General features: G+C 42.0%; 1 protein-coding gene across 1 annotated transcript in view; it reads left to right on the top strand.

Moving 5' to 3' along the window:
- The window catches only part of PKP1 (plakophilin 1), a 98,238-nt gene that overhangs the window by 54,275 nt on the left and 26,003 nt on the right, over positions 1-17,960 (top strand). The window contains exon 3 of the mRNA XM_082245591.1: positions 11,685-12,139. Within this exon, the coding sequence (XP_082101717.1) occupies positions 11,685-12,139 (455 nt within the window). The remainder of the gene's footprint in view (positions 1-11,684; positions 12,140-17,960) is intronic.

The raw sequence follows: 17,960 nt of genomic DNA on the forward strand, positions 1-17,960 counted from the left end.
TTCATACATTTGGGCCAAAATGTATACTGCTACATGTCTCTGGTAAAATTAACCCAAATTAGTGTATATTATTTAGTCTGTGTGAAAGTTATTGAGTCTAGAAGCTATGGTACCAATTACTGAAAATTGATCACACCAGATGTACTGACTGCCTATCTCCTTTCTTGAGGCCCTGAAATGTCAGGACAGTACAAATACCGACCAAATGACCCCTTTTTGTAAAGTAGACAGTCCAAGGTATTTAGTAAGAGGCATGGTGAGTTTTTTGAAGTTGTAATTTTTTCCCACAATTCTTGGGAAAATGAAGAAAAAATTTTTTTTTTCTTTTTTTTCCCACAAAGTTGTCAATTTATAAGCTATTTCTAACACATAGCATGTACACAGCAAAAATTACACCCAAAAATACATTCTGCTACTCCTTCCGAGTATGGCGATACCACATGTGTGAGACTTTTACACAGCCTGGCCACAAAAAGAGACTCCACGTCCAAGAAGCACATTCAGGCGTTCTAGGAGCATAAATACACATAAAACTTTCTTACTACCTATCACACTTTTCAAGGCCCTAGAGCACCAATACAATGGAAAAGTCCACAAAATGACCCCATTTTGGAAAGCAAACACTCCAACGTATATTCTATAAGGCATTATGGGTCGTTTGAACATATCATTTTTTTCCACAGGTTTTTGGAAAATGTGGGAAAAAAATGAAAACTTTTTTTTTTTACACAAAGTTGTCAATTTATAGGATATTCCTAACACATAGCATGTACACAGCAAAAATGACACCCCAAAATACATTCTGCCACTCCTCCTGAGTATGGCAATACCACATGTGTGAGACTTTTTCACAGCCTAGCCATATAGAGGGGCCGAACATCCAAGGAGCATCATCATGCATCCTAGCCACTTGCCTAGGCCTATTTTTGACATTTGGTGTTTACAAGCTAAAATCAGTTGTTTTGCTAGAAAACTGCTTAGAACCCCCAAACATTATATATTTTTTTTTAGCAGAGACCCTAGAGAATAAAATGGAGATTATTGCACTATTTTTTATCACACCGTATTTGCGTAGCGGTCTTCCAAACACAATTTTTTTGGAAAAAATTCACTTTTTTTAATTAAAAAATAAGAAACCAGTAAAGTTAGCCCAATTTTTTTCCATAATGTGAAAGATAATGTTACGCCGAGTAAATAGATACCCAACATGTCATGTTTCAAAATTGCGCACGCTCACGGAATGGTGACAAACTTTGGTACTTAAAAATCCCCATAGGCGACAATTTAAAAATTTCTACAGGTTGCCATCTTTGAGTTACAGAGGAGGTCTAGGGCTCAAATTATTCCCCTTGCTCTAACGATCGCGGCGATACCTCACATGTGTGGTTTGAACACCGTTTACATATGTGGGCGGGGTTTCTGTATGCATTCGCTTCTGCGCGCGAGCTAACGGGGACAGGGCGCTTTAATTTTTTTTTTTTTTTTTTTTTACTATTTATTTTATTTATTATTTTTTATTTTTACACCGTTTAAAAAAAAAAAAAAAAAATTGATCATTTTTATTTCTATTAAAAGAAATGTAAATATTCCTCGTAATAGAAATAGGCACGACAGGACCTCTTTTTTGTGAGATCTGGGGTCAAAAAGTCCTCAGATCTCACAAGTACACTAAAAGATAGAAAAAAAAAAAAAAAAAATAATAATTATAATATAAAATGAAAAAAAAAAAAAAAGGACCTTTAAACCGGTTGCTAGGCAACAACATTTTCCGTAGCTCCGGTCCTCCAAGACCATAGAGTCAAGTGAGGGCAAGCTTGCCCTCACTCGACATCCTGTCTGTGAGGATTCGGGACCGGATCGTTTTCCCCGCTGCCGGCGGGTCCGGTAAGCGGGGAAAGGGACCGGAACGCGTCGGGAGGGGGGGGGGCGCCTCTTCCGCCATCCCGGAAGGGTGATCCCACGGCGAATCCGCCGCTGGGACCACCCTTATCGGAAAGCCAACCGTCCACCGTTTAAAAAAATACCAGGGTTATGGCAGCTATCTGCTACCATAACACCGGTATTTAGGTTTAAACGGACGACGTATATAAACCTTTTTGGACTTGGACATGGTGGCTGTATGAAGGGTGACAGGTACTCGGGTACTTTGTTGGGCAGGTGACAGGTACTCTGGTACTGATGAGCAGGTGGCAGGTACTCGGGTACTCCGATAGGCAGGTGACAGGTACTCGGGTACTCTGATGGGCAGGTGACAGGCAGGTGATAGGTACTGATGAGTAGTACTCACTGACTGATAGGTGATAGGTGATACTGTACTGATGGGTACTGATGATCAGTACTGATACGTGATAGGTACTGATGAGTACTGATGAGTAGTGATGGGTACTGATGAGCAGGCGGCAAGTACTTGGGTACTTCAGGCGTCAGGTACTCTGATGAGCAGGTGGAAGGTACTCGGGTACTCTGATGGGTAGGTGACAGGTACTCAGGTACTCTGATGACGGGTACTCCGTTGACAGGTACTCAAAGTACCCGAGTACCTGTCATCAGAGTACCCGAGTACCTGTCATCAGAGTACCCGAGTACCCGTCATCAGAGTACCCGAGTACCTGTCATCAGAGTACCCGAGTACCTGTCAGAGTACCCGAGTACCCGTCATCAGAGTACCCGAGTACCTGTCAGAGTACCCGAGTACCCGTCATCAGAGTACTCGAGTACCTGTCATCAGAGTACCCGAGTACCTGTCATCAGAGTACCCGAGTACCCGTCATCAGAGTACCCGAGTACCTGTCATCAGAGTACCCGAGTACCCGTCATCAGAGTACCCGAGTACCTGTCATCAGAGTACCCGAGTACCCGTCATCAGAGTACCCGAGTACCCGTCAGAGTACCCGAGTACCTGTCATCAGAGTATCCGTCATCAGAGTACCCGAGTACCTGTCATCAGAGTACCCGAATACCTGTCACCAGCCCATCAGAGTACCCGAGTACCTGTCATCTGAGTACCTGATGACAGGTACTCGGGTACTTTGATGGGCTAGTGACAGGTGCTCTTTATTGGGGGGGGGCAATCAGTGTGTTTGGGGTGCACTGTACTTGGTAACTAGCTGTTACCACAATCTCCTCCTCACACAGGATCAGTGTGTGAGGAGGAGAACACGGTGACAGCTAGTTACCGTGTTCTCTGTTGACATTTGTGACCGGCTGTGATTGGACACAGCCGGTCACGTGGTAAAGAGCCAATTTCATTGGCTCTGTACCTAGATCGGGGATCGACTCTGTCCGAGGGACGAGCCTCGTCCCCGATCGCTGCTCTGCGCGCCCCCGGGGGCGCGCATTGCAGAGAGAACGAGCGGCTCGTGCTGGAGCCGCTCATGTGATCGGCTGTGATTGACACAGCCGATCACGTGGTAAACAGCCAATTTCTATTGGCTGTTTACCTTGATCAGTGATGGGCTATGTCCGAGGGACGAGCCTCATCCCTGATCGCGCCGCTGCGCGCCGCCGGGGGCGCGCAGTAGCAGCTAGAACGGGCCGACGTCATATGACGGCGGCCCGGATCTAGACAACCACTTTGCCGACGTCATTTTTACATGACTCGGTAAGGAAGTGGTTAAACCTCTTTTCCTCCAGATGCAAAGAGTATTTGAAATGGACTTAACATTACATTTGTATTACATTTCTTATTATGTGTGCATTCCAACTTTGCTGCCATTCCCTTTAGAGGTAATCATTTCTGCTGATAATGCAAATTTACTATGCTCTACACTAAAACTGTCCCTAATGCACAACAACACTGGATTCAGGTGCGGTAAGCACAATTTAAAACATGGCAGTGTGTACAATGTCTATCTACATAACTGAAACTAATTATTTCTAAAATTACGGAACTTAGTTATGGATGTAGGTTTTGGGTATTCATGGGGTTTATAAGCACTCTGTGGCAAATGAATGAAGACTCATGCATGGAAATAGTGGGAAGGTTTTTGGTAGAATCACATGTGATTTTCTGGGAATGGGTAATATACAACCTAGAACTAAAATGTATGCTAGTAGTTATAAAGAAAAGAGGAAGAATTGGCAAGGTGTGTATCTTATGCACAGAACTAAAAGTCAGTATTTTCAGTTTTGGTGGATACTGGCAAATTACACAGATGCAATAATGGAGGCAGAGCTTGGATTTCAAGATGATAGAGTTAGCAAGTAATGGAGGACACCAGTAAGTGTACTGCCATAACAGAAATATAATTTTGGATAGACTTTGCAATAATGTTGGAAGAATTATTTTCTCTCTGTGCTGAAGTTTTACAACTTTAGTTACATTATATGATTGTTGTCATAAATAATATACACTGCCTGGCTAAAAAAAGTCACCACCTGGACTTAACTAAGCAAATAACTAAATTAAGCATGCAGTAACTATCCTATTGGATAGTTACTACATGTGCCCAAAGAATGAAGTCAGCTGACTACCTGAAAATACTGAATGACTAGGTTATTCCATCAATAGTCTTCCCAGATGGCCCGGGCATATTCCAAGATGACAATGCCAGGATTCAAATTGTGAAAAATTGGTTCAGGGAGCATGAGACACATGGATTGGCCACCACAGAGTCCAGAACTTAACCCCATTGAGAATCTTTAGGATGTGCTGGACATGGCTTTGCGCAGTGGTCCGACTCTCCCATCATCAATACAAGATCTTTGTGAAAAATTAATGCAACACTGGACAGAAATAAATCTTGTGACATTGCAGAAGCTTATCGAAACAATGTCACAGCGAATGCATGCCATAATCAAAGCTAAAGGCGGTCCAACGTGTGTGAATTTTTTTTTTTTTTTTTTGGGTGGCATTTTTTCTTTTTGGCCAGGCAGTGTATATGACTAATAAGCAAAGCTGAAGAGACAAAGTTTCACATAAAACATATTTTAATAAGATGATCCACCTGTTTTATTAGCATGTGTCACATTGGCCCAACGCCTTGTTCTTTATTCCAAGAGCTTTAGGTTTGGCCAATAATATGTGTCAGCAATATTATAATGCACACCAAACCTAAATTACGCTATCAGATGATTCAGAGATTTGATGGTGAAGCTTGAATCAGCAATACTCTCATAAGTTTTTTTTTTTCAATAAATATATATTAAAGTTTCCAATATGTGTTGTATCTGTCTATTTGCATTAGAAGCACAGTAGAGCCTTCATAAAACAAAAGGTATCTGGTATCTATTTCATCACTTATAGTTGGTGGACCCTAGATAATCATTCATTTATGCCCCTGGGCTCACTGTGCATCCATAACTGGCAGTTTACAGCACAGATACAGCCAAATATTAACATTGTGCTGTTTACATCTTTTTTAGAGATTTAAGTAGTTGTTCAGTATCAACATTTTCCTGAATATTTCTTGAGACCATTCCTCCAATGTTAGGATATGTTTTAATAGGTGCCCCTCTTTATATCCTACAATTCTTTATTATATATATATTTGATTTATTGTGAAAAAAATATTTGATTTAACCGATATTGTCTTTTACTGTAAATTTATAGACCAGTACCTTGGAGCAGCATGGTGGCTTGAACATTAACTGCCAACCAAGTATCGTTATTTACATTCAATTTCAAAGTAGTCTTGGTATGTGCAGAAAGGAAAAATTGGGTATTTTTTAGTGAAAGGAATAGGGGTACTCATTTACTTATCATGCTTAGATGCAGACACAGTCCCCTTTAACTTAATTTCCCACAATTCCCTGGACTCAGAACAAACCTAGGGAAGATGAGTTCTTCAGCTTACCTCCCTCAGAGGCTCAGGGAGGCCTTATGCGGCAGAGGTAGCTGGGCATATGATCTGCAGTCAGATGAGAGGCCTTCAACTATCAGAACCAGCATGCAGGCAGATGGGCAGGAGCTCAATAGCATGCAGATTTTCACAACACCCAGCTACTGTGGGCAGCAGCTCCCCAAATGCTACCAGTGTACTGCATTTGCATGGAGCAGCCCTTGTTCTTGAATGACCCCCATCTTTAACAGAGCTACCCTAGACTCCACTGAGAGGGATGCTGTTTCTAAGGATTTATCACATGTAGCTGTGTTCTGAACAGCTCTCGGTCTTAGGGGCTGTGGAGTGGGCCGGAGTGGCTGGATCAGGCTCTTAGCAGCTTGTACAGCCAAAAAAGCTTTGCCTAATCTTCTCCTTTAAGAAGTGATTCTCAGCTAGACTGTGTTTCTTTAGACCCTTATAGCAACTATGCTATGCACCCATACGTTAGCCTGATTGAGCCATAGAGGCATTATTGTGAAGAGCCCATGTTTGTTCAGCTTCCATACTTTTTCTGCAGTGTATGCATGCTCTTTGCCTTACTGAGGCTATGTTCAGACTGATATGACACAAAAGTTATACGACTTCCAATGCGAATTTTCCCATGGGACTTAAAGTCCGGCTTCAATGAACGGGATCCGACCATACCAGACCCTTTAAGTCTGTTATGAATCTTGAGGGGGAAACCCCACGCCCCAAAAAAATGTAAAATACGAAATCTATTCCAGACCCTTATCGGAGCATGCAGCTCGGCAGATCAGGAAAGGAGGGATAAGCGAGCGCCCCCCCCCCCGGACCATACCAGGCCACATGCCCTCAATATAGGGGGTGGTGCCTCTTGCCTATGTTGATAGGGGCATAAGCCTCTTCCAGACAACTCTGGCTGGTAGTTGTGAGGGTCTGCTGGCAGGGGGCTTATCAATCTCTGGAAGCCCCCTTTAATAGGGGGCCCCCAGATCCTGGCCCCTCCTATGTGATGAGTATGGAGTCGGCGGCCTTTAGAAGGCGCACGCATGAACGTGTGCCACGTATATCGCTTGTGACACCCAGCTCCACCCAGGATCCTCGGACCAGCTCCAGGAAGTGTTGCTATCCACCCACACCGCCGAAGGCTCTATCTGGCCTCACTGACTAGGACCGCTGACCATCGTTGTACACATTGGGGACTCTCATTCTTTTGACGAGCACTTACATACCATCATCTTGTGAGTTATTTACTTATTATGGCTATTAAAGTCTCATACTGCTACTCTTAGATGGCGCTGCCTCTCTTCTTGTCTTCCTTGCAGAGTTACTTCTAGCTCCTCTACAACAGCTGCCACTAAGCTAGCACATTGGACTCTCCTTCTACGTGACTGTTTGGTGTTGTTTTTATTTATCCAGGTATTGGGACTGATAGCTTTTAGTGCGCTGGATATCCTACATTTTAGTATGGGATACATTGTACCCCTACTCATTCACCCCTAAAAAAAAGCAGTGTAGTGTAAAAAAAGCAAGAGATGATTTTTGACATCTCCTCTATTAAAAGTGAAGACTGTCCCCTGTCATAGCTCCAATGTGTCTTTTTTTTCTCCAGTTCCACCACCGATTTGTTCTTCCTCCGGTCTCCTCCCTCCGCTGCTGTCTTCTCCCTCCAGTGATGTATTCTTCCTCCGGTCTTCTCCCTGTGTTCTACTCTGCTCTTGTCTTCTCTGCTGTCTTTGTGTCATCTCTGATGTCTGCCAGTTCTTATATAGCCATGGGACATGGCCATACGTTGACATCACCATGAGACTCTGCCCCTTTTGACGTCACGTCACTTCAAATCAATGGGCTGAAATCATGCCCAAAGTATGACCAAAGTAGTACAGGAAGCATTTTTAAAATCGGACCATTTAAGGCCGCTCTTATAGAGAACCATTGATTTTGACATGTCATGTGCTCTGGAATTTGGAGCGTATGTCGGACCAGTGTGAACCGGCTCTGAGCCTGTTTTGCAATATTGATTTTAACTTTGCACATGTTTGAACTGTAAGTTACAGTTACTCTTTGTCTGATTATTTGGCCATTTACCTTCTCTGTAAAACTATTTAATCACTAAATCAAATGTAAAATTGGATTTGAGTAGTATAATAATGGCTTGTGAGGTTTTAGACAGATCTGTCTCAATCTATCTAATCTAAGAGCCCAGAGAGCCCGGCATTCAGTTCAGTGTGTTTCAGGCTTCAATTCAGAACCAGAGCACAGCAGGTTTTGCACATTGCAGTGCTGGAACCATGGTCTGTCAGTGACAGTTGTGGTCCAGCACTTCGCCCAAGATCTGAAAAGATCAAGTCCTGGGCTTGCTAACCTGCAATTGAGCCCACTGGAAATAAAATGCTCTGCCAACTGCAGCTACCTATTTCTATTTGCGAAAACCCTAGAATGTATGTTCAGATGGAATAGAACTAAAACAGCTTTGCTATGCCTAACACATCAGCAACAGGTCACCTCAGGAGTGATCTGTTGCCATTGATAACAGCAGTCACTATTATTAGTCATCGGTTGCAGCAGAGGTGCATGGGAATGGGCTTTGGTTATATCTTCCCTGTCCTGTTCCAGATCCTCTATAAATAAAATAATAAAATAAAAATAAATCAGTTAAATGCAATAAATGACACATAACATTGATAAAATATCCCACTTATCATTTTTTTCAGCACAAACAGGCCTAATTGTATCTGCATGTTACAATAACAATTTACATTAAAAAAAAATTTCCACATCGCAATCTTTCATCCAATAAATTTAAACTGTTTGTTGTATAGCCAAGCAGATAAAGAGTTGTTGGGGAAAGCTTCTAAAACAGCAGCATTCTGCTGCTTTTTTTTCCCTTAGAAAAGCACCTGTTTTTCCAAAATGAGATTGTAATGCTTTGATTGTAATACCTATTTAATATCATCCTAGATACTGTGATAGTAAATTGTTAACTAAATAAGTAACTGATCCAGTAACAATCAACTAAATAATAATAGCAAATTTGCAATAAAACATATCTATTGTGCAATCTTCCAGACATCTAAGGGGCTGAACTTGATGTGTACTGCCTAGGTTAAATTGACCACTGTGCTAGGGCCTTTGGTAGCTGCTGAAAAACATGACTAGGGTAGCTCAGAGGTCGCCATCAAACTCCTACCTAACCCCTTTATAAAACTCCACCCCCTTTTACCCACCATTAAAACACTTGACACAAGGTTGAGTTAAATGGCCGTCGGGCCTTTGATTCACAAATAAATAATAAATAACAAATCCATAATAATAACATTAACCAAAGATACAGTGCCTTGCAAAAGTATTCGGCCCCCTTGAACTTTGTGACCTTTTGCCACATTTCAGGCTTCAAACATAAAGATATAAAACTGTCATTTTTTGTGAAGAATCAACAACAAGTGGGACACAATCATGAAGTAGAACAAAATTTATTGGATATTTCAAACTTTGTTAACAAATAAAAAACTGAAAAATTGGGCGTGCAAAATTATTCAGCCCCTTTACTTTCAGTGCAGCAAACTCTCTCCAGAGGTTCAGTGAGGATCTCTGAATGATCCAATGTTGACCTAAATGACTAATGATGATAAATAGAATCCACCTGTGTGTAATCAAGTCTCTGTATAAATGCACCTGCACTGTGATAGTCTTAGAGGTCCGTTTAAAGCGCAGAGAGCATCATGAAGAACTAGGAACACACCAGGCAGGTCCGAGATACTGTTGTGGAGAAGTTTAAAGCCGGATTTGGATACAAAAAGATTTCCCAAGCTTTAAACATCCCAAGGAGCACTGTGCAAGCGATAATATTGATAATATTGAAATAGAAGGAGTATCAGACCACTGCAAATCTACGAAGACCTGGCCGTCCCTCTAAACTTTTAGCTCATACAAGGAGAAGACTGATCAGACATGCAGCCAAGAGGCCCATGATCACTCTGGATGAACTGCAGAGATCTACAGCTGAGGTGGGAGACTCTGTCCATAGGACAACAATCAGTCGTATACTGCCCAAATCTGGCCTTTATGGAAGAGTGGCAAGAAGAAAGCCATTTCTTTTTTTTTATTATTTTTATTTTATTTTTTTTATTTTTATTTTGTTTCTTAAAGATATCCATGTTGCTTAAAGTTTGCCACAAGCCACCTGGGAGACACACCAAACATGTGTAAGAAGGTGCTCTGGTCAGATGAAACCAAAATCGAACTTTTTGGCAACAATGCAAAACTTTATGTTTGGCGTAAAAGCAACACAGCTCATCACCCTGAACACGCCATCCCCACTGTCAAACATGGTGGTGGCAGCATCATGGTTTGGGCCTGCTTTTCTTCAGCAGGGGCAGGGAAGATGGTTAAAATTGATGGGAAGATGGATGGAGCCAAATACAGGACCATTCTGGAAGAAAACCTGATGGAGTCTGCAAAAGACCTGAGACTGGGACGGAGATTTGTCTTCCAACAAGACAATGATCCAAAACATAAAGCAAAATCTACAATGGAATGGTTCACAAATAAACATATCCAGGTGTTAGAATGGCCAAGACAAAGTCCAGACCTGAATCCAATCGAGAATCTGTGGAAAGAACTGAAAACTGCTGTTCACAAATGCTCTCCATCCAACCTCACTGGGCTTGAGCTGTTTTGCAAGGAGGAATGGTCAAAAATTTCAGTCTCTCGATGTGCAAAACTGATAGAGACATACCCCAAGCGACTTACAGCTGTAATCGCAGCAAAAGGTGGCGCTACAATGTATTAACTTAAGGGGGCTGAATAATTTTGCACGCCAAATTTTCAGTTTTTTATTTGTTAAAAAAGTTCGAAATATCAAATACATTTTGTTCCACTTCATGATTGTGTCCCACTTGTTGTTGATTCTTCACAAAAAATTACAGTTTTATATCTTTATGTTTGAAGCCTGAAATGTGGCAAAAGGTCAAGGGGGCCGAATACTTTCGCAAAGCACTGTAGATGTCCCCAGCCGCAAAACACTGACTTGGGGACATAAACACTTGCCCACAGATCTTACAGGTCTACCACTACCTGGTCCCTCCTTTTGGATCACACCAAACCCGAGTATACCATACCAACTTGTATCACCACCAACAGATGGTAACTCCATCCAAGGGATCCCAACTGACATCTCAACACCTACATCCTCCAACCCACTCACCTTAACTCAAGGAGGGAGGGGGGCGTTTATCAGGTAGGTTCCCAACTCTGATTGTTAATTGTTGTTGTGGGACACCCCTTCCTACAGTCTACGCTCCTCCCCATCACCCCATCTACTCCACCAATCACGTAAGTAAACCTCCCATCTCTTCTCTTAAACACGTAAACTCTATGCTGTCTGGTTTTCCCTTCCACCCTGTCATGCCAGACCTACGCTTATTCTTTCCTCAAAGCTCCAGCCTTCCTTTACTTTCCTCAGGGTTTTACATTTTACAGACTTCTGCACTTGGAATGTGCTTCTTATACTTAATAAATCATGCTGGGAAAGTTTCAGCTAGAAATACATGATTTTTGTTTTCTTTGCACTTTCTTATTGAAGAAACCCTCTAGTATGTATGCATATCAAAACTATGTCAAATTCATATAAACTATGTATATTATTGCACATGAATAGGGAAATGTATAAATGTCAAAAATAAACATTAGAAAAAAATTCATCTTGAGGAAAATAATGATCCCTTATAGAAAAAGTGGTTCCTCAGTAGTAACAAACTGTGTTTTATATATTTGTAGTATGTAATCAACATATTAAAAGGCACAAATTTGTAGATCACTATGATGTAATGAACCTTAAAAATATATTCATATCGTTATTGATTTTTTATAAATTTCTGTAATGTCTTCTTTTATTGACAGCCTCAGTATAATAATGGCACGCTAAAGAAGGAAACCAAGCGCTTTAGCTCACAAAGTCAATTTGACAACTATGGTCGACAGCAATTCATGTCTGTAGGAGCCCCTGTCAGTCCAGGAAGTGACTATGGCTATATGCAAACCCTCAAAAGCAGTCGGAGTGAGCCAGACCTCACAGGTCCCAGTATAAGACCTGCCCAGCGCCGCCAGACCATCTATAACGCTCAGTATCAGAATCCACAGCAACAACGCCGTTCTGTAAGGGGAAATGCCAATAACTCAAGTTTCTATAGTCAGCAAAGCTCACAGTGGAAGACGGCAAACATGCCAGCACGCACACCATCTTCCATCTCAACTGGACAACGTCAGATACCTTACTCCACTATGCCGAGATATGAAGCAGGGTGTGCTCAGAGTCAGAAGCAGGAAACCTATGCACCTCCACAAATGCCATCCAGGTGAGTTAGTAATCATTGAATACTGCAATGCATACATATGGAGTTAATACTGTATGTAAAAAGTGATATAATTATCAGAGAAGGACTAGGCAAAGGGACAGGGGTATATTTATCTCCCCCCGCCCCTAGCCTTAATTAACAATACACGGTATGTTGGGCTGGTGGCCATGGGTGAAGAAACGCCCCCATTCAGTCCTCATTTAAAGTCTGAGTCCCGGTTCACACTGGTGCGATGAAGGAAACCCTGCGATTCAGTGCCAGTTTCCGCATCGCACCTCAACACCCATGTGATCCGATTCCAGTGCGGACCAAAAAAGGGGTCCTGTACCATTGTGGTGCAAATGCGATACAATTTCAGCCATACAGTTTGTATGGCTGAAATCGCATTGCACAGACTTTGCATGTGATCTATTGTGTTTGGAAAAGTCCTGCTTACTGCATCTTTAGTGCAGTATTGAACGCCGCACCAAAAAAGCAGCATCCCATTGAAATGAATGGAAATCATGGTAACATTGCGGTAAAAATGCACCGCTATTTGCGTTTTGGTGTGTTTTGGAGTCACGTATCCATTTTTCACAGGTGCAGGCAACTCAAAAACACAGCAGAACTCATTTTATTTGGTAGTTTTATTAGGTGTGTCCATGTCATTTTCACAGAACAGCAATGACTGTCAATGACTTCATAAATGTCTTATCCTATTACAATTCATCCCTTACAATCACCCTTTTGGTGTATATGTATATATATATATATATATATATATATAGATATATATATATATCTATATATATATATATATATCATAAAACCAGGTGCATATCGCTCCTCATAGAAGATGTATCTGAAGCAAATATCCACAAGCAGCGCTAAAGATGTTCCATAAAGGACCACCTAAATATATAAACACAGTCCATGAAGTCCATAAATGGTTTCAAGTAAGACCATGTATATCAGATAACAAAGGTCCACAGTGTCTGTATGAGGTCCAAGGATGGGATGATCACCCGTGCTGAAGCAAAAAAAAGGTATCCCCTTCACCTCACCACGTGTACCACACCCTTTAGAAACTCACTCACCAGAACCTGGTAAAAATCGGACCCTTATTAACCTCCACGGTACATCTGGACTGTAAACATCCACCGCTCCACTCAGATATTAAAACGATCCTCCTGTTCCTGATGTGATTCTCATGGACAGGTAGTTCATTGGGGAGAAAGATAGAAGGCACATAGGGCAGTATAGTCTAAAACAACCTATGCTTTATTGGTCCTTCACCCCCCCCCATACATATGCACTTACAATCAGACAAAATAAAAGGGTGTGGAAATATAAATGGGGCATCCGCAAACGCCTGCTCAGCCTACCAGGCATCCGTCCTGCTCGTCAGTATCTGGAAATCCACAAGCAACGTGGTTAGCTGGGCAACGGGACGCTAAGCGGCAGTCTCGTACTCTCTCGTGGACTTCGGGACTCTAACGAGTGGGACGGATGCCCGGTAGGCTGAGTTGGGGTTTGCGGATGCCCCATTAATATTTCCACACTCTTGTATTTTGCCTGATTGTAAGTGCATATGTGGGGGTGAAGGACCAATAAAGCATAAGTTGTTTTAGACTATACTGCCCTATGTGCCTTCTATCTTTCTCCCCAATGCACTACCTGTCCATGAGAATCACATCAGGAACAGGGGGATCGTTTTAATATCTGAGTGGAGCGGTGGATGTGGAGTGGTGGATGTTTACAGTCCGGATGGAGGTTAATAAGGGCCTTATTTTCACCAGGTTCTGGTGAGTGAGTTTCTAAAGGGTGTGGTACACATGATGAGGTGAAGGGGATACCTTTTTTTGCTTCAGCACGGGTGATCATCCCATCCCTGGACCTCATACAGACACATAGTTACATACATAGTAGGTGAGGTTGAATAAAGACAATAGTCCATCCAGTTCAACCTGTGTAGGTGTATGTGGCTGTAATCATCTCACATACCCCTGAATGTTCTGATCCTTGAGATGTACGTCTAATAGTCTTTTGAAAGCCACCATACTACCCGCAGAAACCACCTCTTGTGGTAGAGAATTCCACAATCTTGTAGCCCTAACAGTAAAGAACCCCCCACGTTGCCTGAGGTTAAAACGCTTTTCCTCTAATCGCATTGTATGCCCCCGAGTCCTCATGCAATCCCTTCGACTGAACAGCTTTTTTTCTAAGCTGAGATCCCCATTGAGATATTTAAAAATTGCTATCATGTCCCCCCTCAGGCGTCTCTTCTCCAGGGAGAATAAATCAATCGATTGCAGACGCTCTTCATAACCAAGGTCCTCCAATCCCCTAATTAGTTTAGTTGCCCTTCTCTGGACTCTCTCCAGCTCCAACACATCCCTTCTGAGGACTGGCGACCAGAACTGGACAGAATACTCCAGATGCGGTCGGACCAGAGTTTTATAAAGTGGAAGGATTATAGTCTTATCTCTGGAATACATCCCTTTCTTTATGCATGCTAATATTCTGCTAGCCTTGGCAGCTGCCGCCTGACATTGCGTGCTGTTGCCTAGTCTATCATCAACCAAGACTCCCAGATCCTTCTCCATTTTTGATTCCCCCAAGGGTTCCCCTCCTAACGTGTATTGTGCTTTTATGTTTCTAGTCCCCAAGTGCAAAACCTTACACTTCTCTACGTTAAACCTCATTTGCCCAGTCGTTGCCCACTCCGTTATTTTGTCCAGGTCATCCTGTAGGATATCTGCTTCATGCTGTGCAGTTATTGCCCTGCCCACTTTTGTGTCATCTGCAAAAACTGATATCGAACTACTGACCCCGACCTCAATGCTGTTTATGAATAAATTGAACAAGGTTGGTCCCAGGACTGAGCCTTGGGGGACCCCGCTTACTACCTCAGACCAGTCTGAGTATGCGCTGTTTATTACCACCCTTTGGACACGCCCTTTTAGCCAGTTCCGTATCCAAAAGCAAACCCTGCTGTCGATACCTGCAGACCTTATTTTATAAATTAAGCGCTTATGGGGAACTGTATCAAACGCCTTAGCGAAATCTAGGTACATCTACTGGTCTGCCCCTATCTAGCTCACAGCTCACCTCCTCGTAGAATGTTAAGAGATTGGTTTGACAAGAACGCCCATTTGTAAACCCGTGCTGGTTACTACTGATGATGCTGTTGTCTTTAGCAAACTCTACGATATAGTCCCTTATCATCCCCTCCAGAAGTTTACATACTACTGATGTCAGACTGACAGGCCTATAATTTCCCGTGGACCTTTATCTGATATACATGGTCTTACTTGAAACCATTTATGGACTTCATGGACTGTGTTTATATATTTAGGTGGTCCTTTATGGAACATCTTTAGCGCTGCTTGTGGATATTTGCTTCAGATACATCTTCTATGAGGAGCAATATGCACCTGGTTTTATGATTTATATGTTTTTAGGCAGCAGCTTCTTTGATTACTTTTTAATAATCTAACAATTTTGTGATATATGAGCGCTGGGTGATTGGGATATATCTGGGTTCTCTCAGTCCTGATTGTATATATATATATATATATATATATATATATATATATATTTGACATGAGATTTGACAAACCCGCCTCCAATGTGAACGGGGGCTAAAGGGTGTTACAATATGTTTTTTTAGGACAACAGACACTGATCTAAACTTCGTGTGGTGTGCTTTCTTTTACACATAAGAAAATCGTCCAAATTTCGTCCAACGAAAGATCTGCTGATTTTTAGTTAGTGTGGTGCTTTCAACAGCCGATTATGATTTTTCAAGCGACATAAACTGAACGTGCAGGCTGTAAAATTGTTATCGTATGTAAACACAACGTCCGATTTTAATTTAATTAGTACAGGTTTCGTCAAAAAAAAAATCATAAGAGCAAGACTAGACATGCTCAGAAACGAAAGAACACATACAAAACAATTTAACACATGACATCCCTTCTGAAGTTTAATTCTGTCATACAAGAATTTTTTCATATAAATGTAACCTCTTCACTTTCAATATGAGATTAGCATGCAACAAAAAGAACAGACAAAAATCGTCCGATAATCTGATCATGTGTACGAGGCTTGAGTCTAGAGGAATCCTACTTAGGCCTCATGCACATCGGACGTTATAAAAAAGCCAGTAGCGTTAGCTGTAGAAAGCTGTAGTTGTAGAGTGAGTTTTTCAGCGTTTTTCAGTGTTTTTTAGCAGGATCTCTGAAAAACTCTTCTTAAGGTCTCTTTCACACTTGTGCGACTCCAAAGTTGAAGTTGCTGCAACTTTAAGTTGCGCATATATGAATGTGTATCTTTGGAAAACATGGGGAACGACATGTCATGCAACTCTGATGTCCAAAATTGCATGACAAGTATGAATGGAACCTAAAACCCACTAGTTCTGGGTTTTTTTCCAGCCTGAAAATGCCCCTGCCAAAAACTGCTGATAACAGCCTATGTGTGCATGGCCACATAGGATAGATAACATGCTGGGGAGTTTACTGGCTGTAGAAAAAAACATCTGACACCAAAAACAGCAGCTGTAAAAACGTGTGCATGAGGCCTAAAGGTTGGTTTTGTTTGCCCCCCAGGCCAAAAGTTTTCAGTGCTTCCCTGATAGTTAGGAGGGCTAAAAAAAGACAGATTAAACCTTGCACATTTCAATTATTTTTTTTTTTTTTATTCCAAAGGCAAACATATAGCTTCCCTGGTCAACATTACCTAGTGGTACTGCTTATTATTATTATTAGTAGCTAGTAATATTACATTTAGTAACACATCCAGCCCTTTTTTAAAACAAACTTCTTAACTGACTAGAACCTATTCCTGTTTCACTTTTTTCGAAGAGAAGATCGAAAGTAGGTGCCTGAAAACAAACACTCTACCACCCAAAAGTTTATCACATATATCACCTGAATTATGTGACATTAATTGATCCAACTGGGCTATAAATTACCAGATTCAATAAGCCCCTATTCACATCAGCCTGATTTGACATGCGATTTGACATGTCAAATCGCAGCCTATTGCCGGCAACGGCACTGTCCCAATCGGTGCGGCGCTGCACCGAGTTGCAAAAGTAATTCCTGCACTACTTTTGGCAACTTCGGGGGTGATTTCAATAGACATCTGTGCATGAACCAGCACAGATTTCATTCAAAAAGCCCCGAACTCGCACTAAAATGCAGGTTTGAAATCGTGTGCGTTCAGTTGAATAATGCATGATTTCAAACCCGCGATTAATGTGAATGAGAACTAAAGGTTATTTCAAATTCAATTGCAACCATAACGTTTGATTAGTTTGATCAAGGCAATTTCAAACCAATCTCCTTGCAGTTAATCAAAACAAATTTTTGCCTTCAGTTCCTCAAGATAAGTTCACTCTTAAACTAAATTACTTGTAGAAAAGCCACATATATGGCCAGCTTTACAGGAGAGAACCTTTCCTATATGTGGAGGTTAAATGTCTTTTCCTCTTGAATTTTTAGTGGTGACCCTGAAGCAAACTTTTGCTCCGTCGACGGACTCCGTTTTTCTCAGCGGGAAATCGATCCGCCGATCCCCCGCTGAGCAGGCGGATGGCAGCTCTGTCTCTGCGCTGTGTGCGGAGACAGAGCTGTCAGGTCCCCGTTCTTCTCTATGGGGGAATCGGGTGAGAACGGAACGCATGTCCGTTCTCATCCGATCCGATCAGATCCGCCAGACGTATTGAAAATAGGGTTCCAATCCGTCCGTATTTGATGAACAGGATCGGATCGGATGTCAGCGAACATGTCTCCTCTGACATCCGATGCCCCATAGAGATGCATGGTGCATCCGT

The sequence above is a fragment of the Pelophylax lessonae genome (assembly GCF_965119305.1).
Source record: "Pelophylax lessonae genome assembly, chromosome: 2".
Taxonomy (NCBI): domain Eukaryota; kingdom Metazoa; phylum Chordata; class Amphibia; order Anura; family Ranidae; genus Pelophylax; species Pelophylax lessonae.